The sequence below is a fragment of the Octodon degus genome, unplaced genomic scaffold, assembly GCF_000260255.1.
Source record: "Octodon degus isolate 3935 unplaced genomic scaffold, OctDeg1.0 scaffold00048, whole genome shotgun sequence".
NCBI classification, from domain to species: Eukaryota; Metazoa; Chordata; class Mammalia; order Rodentia; family Octodontidae; genus Octodon; species Octodon degus.
Window position 1 is genome coordinate 7,863,930 of NW_004524624.1, and position 11,266 is coordinate 7,875,195.

Here is an 11,266-nt window from a genome sequence, read left to right on the forward strand (position 1 = left end):
AGACCCAGCTCTAACTCCCGGGGTTTCTCTTCCTGCTTCTGTCTCAGATGTAGCTCCTCTGGCTCCTGTTTCTCTCCTAAGCACAGCTTTCCTGCCTGGGGCTTCAGTGACTGCAGGGGTCCCAGGTGTAGCTCTGGCTCCTGTTGCTTAGGCTCACACTCTTGCTCAGCCAGCCCCTTTCCAATGGCTGTGCATTTCTCTTCATGTGTGGGGGGCCCTTCCCCTGGGAGCTTGGGGGGCACCTTCTGGCATGGGTCAGGCAATGCAGTTGGCTGCTTTCTTTGCTCCTGCTGGATATTGGCTGGAGGAGAAACAGACTTGAGGAGCTCCTGATGGGCAGCAGCAGGTGTAGTCACTGGCAGTGTGTGTTGCTCGGACATCTTAGTACCTGCTATGGGTTAGCGTGAATAGCACAAAGGTCAGACGCTGAAGACAAATAAAGCAAATTAATCCCTTAAAATCTACAGCCATACCTGGTTTCATAGCAGAAGCAGTGGAGTAAAGAGTGGGGCTGGAAAGGGACAGGGAAAGGCCCACCTGGGAACCCCTTGTTCCCAGGCCAGAACCAACAAGGACATTCTCCCTATGGCTGTTCTGCAGGGGAGAAGTTGAAATTGAACCTTCTGCTGTCGTCTACTCCTTCTCTGTGCCCTTATTCTTGATCTCCCATCACCAAGGAGAGATGAGTTTTAGGATGATGGCCCAGGAAGAAGGAAGACCAAGCTTTTCTGAGTCCTAGAAAACCAAAAACCTGTGCTCGTGCAGAACTGAAAGGTCATGGCATCGGGTTTGAACAGGAGTCACCTGATGCATTCTGGACCTGAGTCTGTCACAGAAAAGCTGTGAGGGTCTGGATGTCATTTAGTCCCTCCAGGACTCAGGTCCCTACTCTGTACAGTTAGCTGGTTGGCCTATCAATACCAGAGCTCCTGCCTTTCCTCACCTTCTGCATTTCAGCTGCAGCCTCAGAGCTGGGAGCAGAAAGCAAGGGGAGCTGGCACACTGCTGAGAGCTGGAACGTGTTGAGGTAAGCCTTGGGCTTCTAAGCTGGGTGCCCTTGCCCCTATGCAGTTTGAGCTTGTCCACACAAAAGTCCTCCACACTCTGTAATCCCCCTTCACATAGCACAACCAAAAATTATTTTCTAGAACCCACTGCTACCATTAAAAAAAAAAATAAAATCTTAGTCCAATTCAGAGAGTTTTAAGAGACAACTTAGTTTCTACCCCACCTGCAACTTCTCTCACGCATGCACAAATCCCAGAATATGGCCTCAAGAAAAGATGATACATGAGAAGATGGCTGTCTTCCTGGCTTTCCATGAATCCTAGAAGGCAAGGCAATCCAGCCCAAGCGCAATGCCCACACCCACTCCAGCTGGCCACCCCCGGGTACAGTCTGGCCTGCAGGAGGCTTCCTGTCCCAAGCTGAGTCCCGCCAGTTGATACTTACCAAACTCGCAGTAACAGAGAGGCAGAAGCTACCAGTGGAGTGTGAGCTGAGCAGATGCCAGTGCACCTTTATACTGTTCCTCCCACCTCACCTCGTGCCCAGGTCACAAGTGAAGAACTGGTTCCACCACCCCAGTCGGTCAGCTCCTTCCTGACTCATCACGGACACCCTAAGTACAGAGGCCCTCAGGGCCCTTTTTTCCTAGTTCCCATCTGGCCTGAGGGCCCAGCTACTACTGTAATGCCCTCACAAGGGAGGTGAGGAAGACAGTTAATTGTTTTGTGACTTCAGCTAAACTTCTCTGAATCTCAATGTATCTACCTGCAGAATGGGTTTGTTCTATTTTTTAGACTGAAAGTTTGACTTTCAAGCTGATAGATAAATCAGGAAAGTAGAAAAGTAGGTATTTTGAGATGAATAACTTCTCCCACAGGAATGGGATTAATCCAGGAGCCTATCCTCTCTCCTAAACATCTTCCTGAAGACAGTCTGGTTTTAGACCATCTAAAGGCCAGGAGAAGACTTAAGCCTCACTTCCTGTTATATGCCAAGGATACATGGTGTCCCAAGGCTGTGTTTACAGAAGTTTCCAGAAAAGACATGCTCATAAGCACTCCAAAGCCTGCACCACTAAAGACAAAGAGAATTAAATAGAGACAATATGTAAAGGAATATCTTTACATGGTAAAAGACTTTCTACAATGATTTTTGGACATGCATAGAAATAGAATGATCACAATGAAATTACCCACTGTATTCTTCAAACCATTTATTTTTAAATAGCTTTCTGAGGAGGGATTTGAGCATGTTCCTCCACAATGCTGAAAGAATAAGTCCAAATCCTCCAGCAGGGTCTAAAAGCGCTACAGGGTTTCAAGACACCGGACTCCTCCCTTTTGTAAGACTCCAGTGCATGCCAATCTTTCCCTGACAGATGACCTCCTACCTCACTGAGAACCTTCCATTCCTAGACCAAATCCCCAGTTCTGCCTTTGGGCCGAGTGCCTGCTTGCCTTCTTCTAGGATGGCCCTCCCTGAGGCTCTCACTCTGATGGTCTTCAGCTAAATGTCAGAACCGGCCTAAGCACCTTCTCAGACTGCCTTAGTTACGGGGTTACCTTCTGGTTTGCTTCATTTCACTAATAGAACTCTACAGTTATTTTATGTGTATTTGTTCTCTTGTTTATTATCTGTCTCTCTCATTGGGAAATGACCTATATACGAGGGGGAGTGTACCTGGCATGTTTTCTCCTATGTCCCTAAAACCTGCCAAAATCTACTACATACGTGGGGTGCTCTATCCATATTAGTTGAAGAAATAAATGATGAGTAACTCTGATTGCCTAAAGATAACTCCTACCCTCTTAGTGTTAAAATGTATTTGTGCATAAAACTAAAACTGAATTATAAGTTGTCTTTCGAATGCTTGGTTGGCAGCTTGTCATTTATTTAAGATCTCGTCTTTACAACCTCATCAAGAAAGATATATGAGAGTGATGAGAGGAGAACATTTACTTCTGGAGTTAATTTTCCTGATTCCTCACAGTTATCCTTACGGGCATCTTCCCTGTACTTTCAAGCTGATCTGTTTTCAGGGCTACTGATTCCCTGTTCTTGGCGCTGTTTGGAAAGACAGATGGAGTGGGTCTCACAAAGGTTGACTGACCTCTAGACAGCTGACCTTTTCTCATACACTATTCCTTAAACTCCAAGAGTCTCACATTCTCTCCCCTCATAAGGCCCAGAATGTGCTATTTCCTGGGCCCCCTCCCTGAGATCAGTCTGAACTGATCTCAGGGAGGGGGCCCAGGAAATTTTGCCATTTTCATGTGGCAATGGGCTCCCTTGTGCTCTGCAGCTGACGTCCGGTGGGAGGAATCTGCCTCTCCCTCTCCTCAGCCTGTGACCATCAGTGTGCCAGGGCAGCAGACTTTGCTCAAGGAAGTCACATGGGTCTTGTGGCCTTCTAGAGGCTCAGCATCTGCCTTATCTTCCTTCCACCCTCTGATTCATAGCATAATGAGCGCCTTGGGAAGACAGTGTGTGCAAGTGTTTACCCAAAAAGCAAAGCCGTGTGTGTGTGTGTGTGTGTGTGTGTGTGTGTGTGTGTGAAGTCCTAGGCTTCTAGGGCTTACAGGGCCCATATGTGCCCTTAGGTTGCCCTATCCCATAATCCCATATAGGGACTGGAAATGCATGATAAGGGGAAGATCCTTTCAGTACTCCACAAATGACATCATAGACCACATTATGAGTCCAGGTAACTGCAGCTCCCGCAAGCATAATGAGAGTGAGCTCATATCTCATGACACACGGAGGCACCTTGACCCAGCTGTGCCCCATCCCAAGGAGGCTCTGGCTATTTCTCTTTCAAAGGCAGAAAATGTCTGGTGTCTGTCTGTCTGTCTGTCTGTCTGTCTGTCTGTCTGACTGTATCTGCTCGCCTCTGCCTCTGCCTCTACCTCTATCTCGTCTCTCCCTCTCTCTCTGTCTCTCTCTCTCTCTCCCTGTCTCTGTCTCTCTGTCTCTCTCTTTGCCACTCTGCCTCTCTCTCTCTCTCTCTCTCTCTCTCTCTCTCTCTCTCTCTCTCTCCCCCTAAATGAAACAACCTATTTGAACAGTTGCTTAGTCATCGGGGGTGAGAAGGGATTATTCAAGACAATTTGCTTCCCTGAGGAGAGATATCTTAAGAGTTCTTAGCACTTTGCCACAGTGGGGTGATGGCAGATGGTCCTGGGAAGGTGATAGGAGTCAGGGACTCTCATGTTTCCACATTAGACAGACACGCCTGGTCTCTCTCCTGGTGTGGCAATTTCCTGACACTCTGAGACTCTTAGCCTCCTTTCCCTCCCCTAGGCCACATCCTTTCCCCAAGGCATTGTCTCCTATACCAACTCTCAACCAGTGAAAACCAGCACTGTTTGCCTCCTAACCTACTGGAAGCTTTCTTGTCTTTCTCCATTGCCACCCAAACTGAAACTTGACTCCTCATGTACCTATGCAGGGGATATCTGCTGCTCAGAACAGAGTGAGGCAACAAGCCGAGAATGAGCCAAAGAAACAATGAGTCCTCTCTGGGCCTCTGAGTAGCCCTGTCATCTGTTTGCTTCTCTTCCTGTCCCTCCTTGGCCATGAGGTAGTACATGAGCTTAGCACGTAGTTTGCACTCAGGGAACTACATGCGCTGCTGGCTCTCACTTTCCATCTCCAGGGCTGGCCCTTTCCCTGGATGCAGAAGTTGGAGAGGACAGTCACAGTTTTGTTGATAGCAGAAGGATGAGCAACAGCAAAAAATGACCTCAAGGAGGTAAAACAGGAAGATAGTGCCTCCTCCTCCAGCTGGAAGGTAAGTCCTTTGCCTGGTGTCATTGCTGTAGATATCACAGTCTTTGTAATTGATTCTCTGTACAAGAAGACAAGAAGACAATAATGTCTGGGATGGAGGAATTCTTAAAGAATGCACAGAAAATGCACCATGCTGTGCCAGGAACATAAGAGATTCCCTGTTTAGTTAGTAATAAGAAGAATAAACAAGGGCTGGCGATGCAGCAGCTCAGTGTTACAGTGCTTAGTTAGTGTATGCAAAGTCCTAGGTTTGATCCCCAGCACTAAAATAGATTGATAATTTTAATTCAAAATATGCAAATTAGTAAAAACAGGAAGCAGATTGGAGGTCACCAAAAATCAATGGAAGGGAAACCAACTGCCTAGTAAGAGTTTCATTTGGGGATGATGAAAATGCTATGAAGTGAGATATGGTTGCTGGTTGTACAATATCTGAATGTACTGTTAATGAGTTATTCATTCTAAAATGGTTCTTATTTTAAGTGAATTTTCATTTAAAAAGAAGTAACTGGGCTGGGGAAATGGCTCAGTAGATAAGTGCTCCCCTGACAAGCACAAGGGTCTGAGTTCAATCCCTGGTTCAACCAAAAAAAAATTAATAATAATAATAATAATAATAATAATATAAAAAATAAAAAGAAGTAACACCCATGCCTCAAAGCAAGTCATGATGTAAAGTTCTCATGCTTGGTGCATTCATTGAGCTAGCATGTATTTATTGACTGCCTTCTATGTGCAAGGCACTGGGAAGCCAGTAAAATGACAAATATGAAACACAGTCCCTGACTTTAAACAGTTCGGAGCACAGTCCTACCCACTAGGGTGTGCTCCGCTTCTGGCAGACAAGGATGAAACTCTGCATCCAGTTATGAGCTGCCCAAGAGCCTACAGTAAGAGTGGAACAGAAGCCCAGGAGTCCTGACGTCCAGTTGGGATTATCTTCCCCCCTCACCTGCTTCACTTGGTGTTTAAGTATCTGATGCCTGTGACAGGTTGCAGTACATGACTTCAAAGGCATCTGCCCACTGTGAGTTAGTGATTTACACTAACGGGACTAGTTCTGGGTTTTCTGGAGGAAGCACCAGTTTTCTTGCTTGTTCAACCAACCAAACAAATAAACAAAAACCCACCTTAAAATGAGCCTTGATCTCCTGGGAATAGAGACCCACCTTCCATCTGGTTCTGGTCCTTGTCTCAGCCTAACCCTATGTACAGGAGGTTGCTGTTCAGGAATGGGCTCTATCATTGGAGTCAGATGGGCCTGAGCTGGTATTGCCCTTTCACACTTTACTGCTTGGACCTTCTACCTCTACGATTTGCAGTTTCTTTGTTTTAAAAAAAGGTACAAATGCTTCCTTAGGTTTAGGTGAGGATTTGGTGAAGTAGCGCATGAGCTTAGCATGTAGTTTGCACTCAGGGAACTGGCTTCTATATTATTGCGAGTCATGGCAAATGTTTGCTAAGAGAATGTAGCATGGGATCTGCCTAAAGAAAGGTTGCAAAGATTGCCAGCTAGTTTCATTGTGCCAGTGGACACCATAAGGCCCAGAGTCACACAGTACCTGGAGGCAGAGCTGGGTAGAAGCCAGGTCAGCTGCCTTCCCATTTGCCACTGCCCCACTCTGCTTGCCTCAGCCCCAGGTGATGACTCAGCCCAGCACAGGAGATGAGGCCCCGTGTGGACTGGCTGGATGCCCTCCTGGTGGCCTCGTGGAGAAAAATGGTTTGCACTCCTAGATCATGATGGGACATGCAGGCCCCAGGGTCCTGTGTGTTAGGTGAGAGGTGGCAGTTGGATATAGAAAAGAAATTCCGGTAGCAGAGTAAGAAGTGTGCATAGAGTTCTGGGACACTGGATCAGAGAGATGGAAAGGGTTCTCCTGACCACGATGAATGGGAAGGACTGGTGACGAGCCACACAGAATAAGTCTTCCCTGGGGTGTGCACAAGGATAGAAAGGCAGGGGCAGGGGGAGCGCAGTGTGGTAGGGGGAGATGGAGTTACAAGGCCCTAGAGCAGAGGGACAACAGGCTGGGGGACATACCTCAGAAGAGAAAGAAGGGGCAGCCATGAAATAAAATCTGATCTGAGGTACCAAGTCCAACTGCGCAGCCCCTCACCCCCCCCCCCCCGAAGGGTCTTGCAGTGTCCAATGAGCACAGGAAAGTACTGGGTTCCTGGGGCTGGACCAGGCTCAGGGTGTATATCCCCCACCCTCTCTCCCCTACCCTGCCACCTAGAGAGGTGTGGGACACCTGGTCCTTCATCAGCTGCCTCCTGGGAGCTGCAACTGGTCTTGAAATCACTCCTGAAAGTGGGTGTGGAACCACACACACACACACACACACACACACACACACAGATACATGCACACACAAACATGTGGTAAGGAGGTTTGGGCAAAATATCTAGTCCTGGAGAAGATATTTCTGTCTACAACAGCCAGTTGTCTGCATTTCTCTTTCCCCTGGGTCCGGATGAGCCCGTGTGAACCAGCCCAGGGAGGCTCTTTTCTAATCTCTTGTTTGCTGTCCTTGTGGCTGATTTGTCATGAGGCTGTCTGACTGCTTTTGGCCTCCAAATGAGCTGGTCTAAGGCAGAGTGCTAAAAAGCACTGGTTCCGTCCTCCCCCACTCACTGACGCATCTCTGATCCATCCAGGTCACAGTGCAGAGAGTCGGGGCAAACAGGGCTCCAGGGTGCCAGGATGGGGCAAGTGCTCAGGAGGGCGCGGGCCTAGTCTCCCAGCCTAACAGGGAGACACAACCTCTGCTTTCAAGAAGTTTTTAGTTCAAGGAGAGCTGCTTCTGCTCTCAAGTTCCTGATCTGAGGAAGAGACAAATGCCAAGCCTGAGGGAGGGGTGCAGTTGGACACAGTGCCAAGGAACACCTCACAGGGATACAGATGTGAGCAGAACCAGGGCAGGGAACATCGCTCCTGGCCAATGCAAAAGAAACACCCCTGCCAGGCATGGAGGTATACTCTTTCGATCCCAGTACTCAAGAAGATGAGGCAGGAGGTTCATTACCAGTTCAAAGCCAGCCTGGCCTACAAAGTGAGTTCCAGGCCAGTCTGAGCTCCATAGTAAGAGACCTCTTCTCAACAAAACAAAACAAAGCAACAAAACAGACCCTGTGATATCCATCCTTTTCATTTATTCCTTTACCCATTACAGAAGTGGAGCCTAGTGTGCTCCCTGGCTAGTGGTTCCACAGCTAGCAAGAAGATAAAATTCAGCATCTGCTGCCCACCTATGCTCTGCACTCTGAGGCAGGAATATCCAAGGAGTACTATAGTCTCCGGAGGCCTGGCATGGGCAGAAGGGCTGCCAGCCAGGAGACAGGCAAGCTGAAAACTGCTGGAGCAGCTGCAAAGTTATATTCCTGCCACTCAGGTTTTACTAGAAAGCCTGCTTTGGGAAGGGGGGAAGGAAGGGGAGAGAGGGGTCAGGGTGCTGCGGAGGGAGGGAGAGGATGAGCCTGGCCTCCGCTCCTAGGCAAGTGCTTGCTTGCCCAGCTACAGCCACTCCTTCTCTCCCCCCACCCCCGCCCTTTTCCAGGAACCTCAGGTCCAGGCACCCCTAAACCTCTTCTACCTCACAAGTAGAATGGTAGAACTCAGGGCACCACATGCTCCTGAGTTCAACCTCAGATCTGGCCCCAGCCCCAGGTTTCCTCCGTCCTTGTTTATTCACTTCTCTCTGCTGCAATGCATTTCCTACCTTCCACCCAATTGTTTGATTTTTGTTCAATTACTGTCTATTGACAGCTTCCTGTGTGTTTATGTTCTTGGCCTCAAGGGTAGAGCATTGAACAAAATAGGCATAAATGTACACCTTTGTAAGTTTTCTATGTCATTGTGTGTGTGTGTGTGTATGTGCATACTAACCAATAATAAATTAAACATGCACCTGAACTATAAAGCATCTTAGACATTAAGAAATCTGATATCTTGGGCTGGCTAAATAGCTCAGTAGATTGAAGTGCCTGTAAGCAGGTGTAGGGGTTGGGGTTCGATCCCTGGGCCTGCCATACCAGCCCCTCCCCACCCTCATGGGGAAGAACTGCTCTGGTGATTGAGACTAGATATGGTGGCATGTGCCTGTAATCCCAGCACTTGGGAAGCTGTAAACAGGAGAATCACTACAAGTCCAATCTAGTAGTGAGATCTTGAACACCCAATAAACCTTTCCCTAAAAATACAGAAAAAAAAAATCTTAAAAAAGAAATCTTATGTCAAAGAATATGGCAAGAAAAAGGATTATAGAATGCAAAGTACACTAGCAAAAGAAGACCCTTACAGCAGGAACCTGAAGAAAACAGGGTCAGAGGAGGACAGGACCTAGAGACAGGACTATTCTGAAATCAGCTAGGAAGGAGGTTGGGATAGCTGGGGCTGTGGACATGAGACAAGGTTAGAGGAGTGCAGGAAGATGGGCAATAGGGAGCAATCATGAGGCGACTTTGGCTCTGCCGTGCATTCCATGAGGAGACCCAAAGCAGTGACGTCACTGACTTACGCTTGAAAGAACCTTTGTGGCCAGAGTGGAAACCAGTAAATCTGTAAGAGGCAGCTGTACGACTTTAGCAGTGACAGGTAGAAGGGGTCAGATTTTAGATAATTGTTGGCAATAGACCCAATAAGTCTTACTAGCAGATGAGATATCCAGTATAAGTAGAGAGCAAGCAATGATTCAGCATGTTAACTTGAACGAGCACAAGTAAGGACGGAGCTACCAGGTTCTGGTGGACAACTCAGCAGTGACTCTGGGCCATGCTCAGTGTGAAATACCCACTAAGCAACCAAGAAGATTCGTCCAGTAGGCAATTAGAGGTATTCATCTTTCATTCGGGAAAAAGTTCATGCTATAGATAGACATTTAAAAATCATCAACATATAAATGATACTCAGAGTCAAGCCAGGATGAAATTATTGAGAGAATGAATATGGACAGAAAGGAGAAGGGCCTCAGAGACCTTCCCCGAATCAATAGAGCATTAAATGATCAGGAGATGAGAGGGGGCAAGCCAAGAAATGTTTATTTAAAGCAAAACAGAGCCATGTATTATGAGGGTTTTAACATAGATAGATGGAGAATGAAGTTCAGAAGGAAAATAAAAATTATGCTTCATGGGATTATACTGTAAGTGAAGCGGAAGAACACGAATAGTGACTACATCAAGTTAAAGATGCAATTAATTGTAAGGTTACCATGAAAATTATTCTCCCAACTAAGAATTATTGTGAGTAAATTACTGCTGGAGATGAAACAGGATTATATCATGACTCAACCCAAAACAAAACGAAAGGCAAAAGAAAACAAAACACGGGACAGATCAAGCAACATGATGATTTAAACTCAACCATAAAAATAATCACATTAAAAGTACTGCTCTAAATACTCCTGAAGTCAGAAATAACCAGATTGAATAAAAATATCCAAATGTATATTACCTTTCAATATAAAGATACAATAAGTTAAAAGTAAAGTGATGGAAAAAGAAATGTCTACTAACACTAGTCAAAAGAAAGGCGAAGGCTGGGTGGCAAATACAAGGTTCTGAGTTCGATCCCTGGTGTCACATGCTGTACCACTCCTGGACTCCTGGGTACATTGTGCTGGCCCCAAAACCTGGCGTGGTGGCACAGGCCTATAATCCCAGCAATGAGGAGGCTGAGACAGGAGGATGACTATGAGTCTGAGCTGTGTAGCAAGACCCTGTATCAATACTACTACTAATAATAATAATAGTAGTAATAATAATGATAATAGAAAGACAAAGTGGGTAAACTGACTTAAGAATGTGTTTCAGAGATAAAGAATATAGGAAAAAAATCTATGTATGCATGGATGTATGCAGAATGCTTTGGATAACTGTGCTGCCGATTTCTGCTGGTCTTTAAAAGGAGCAGTTAACAGTTAATTTTTTTTTCATTTTATTCTTATTTTTTTCTCTTTAAATTCTTACAACATCTTGTTATTGTTTTGTTTTTTCTTTAAACCAATCTTGCATGTTTATATCTGGTAATCCGAACAACTAAATTGAAGATAACATCATGCAATACAGCAACCACTGTTGAATTCCTATGACTTTGTGAAGTGAACTTTTTGTAGTTTCTAATGCTGCTTTTTTTTTTCCTATCACTATTTTGTATTCTTTAAAAAATAAAAAATAAAAAGAGGTAATTCATAAAGAGGACATTATAAGTCTTAAATGACTTGCTTATAATAAGAGTTTAAAATATACCAAGCAAAAGTAGTTATAGCTGCAAGAAATAATAGAATTCACAGTTATGTTCAATGCCGAGTGCATAATACCTCATAAAACAAGTGACCAGAAAATATATACAGATGTAGAAAAGTTGAGTCAGGGGCTGGAGAGATGGCTCAGTGGTCTAAAGCACCTACTTAGAACAAGTTCAGTGAAGCACAGGGACCACGGTTCAATCCCCCAGCACCACATGCCA

The 11,266-nt window shown here is 45.9% G+C and overlaps 1 protein-coding gene across 1 annotated transcript in view; it reads right to left on the bottom strand.

Moving 5' to 3' along the window:
• Ivl (involucrin) overlaps positions 1-1,536 on the bottom strand; it is a 3,145-nt gene extending 1,609 nt beyond the window's left edge. The window contains exons 1-2 of the mRNA XM_023716383.1: positions 1,453-1,536; positions 3-391 (exon numbers count right to left, since the gene is read on the bottom strand). Of these exons, the coding sequence (XP_023572151.1) occupies positions 3-380 (378 nt within the window). The 5' untranslated portion in view covers positions 381-391; positions 1,453-1,536. The remainder of the gene's footprint in view (positions 1-2; positions 392-1,452) is intronic.
• Positions 1,537-11,266: the final 9,730 nt, after the last annotated feature.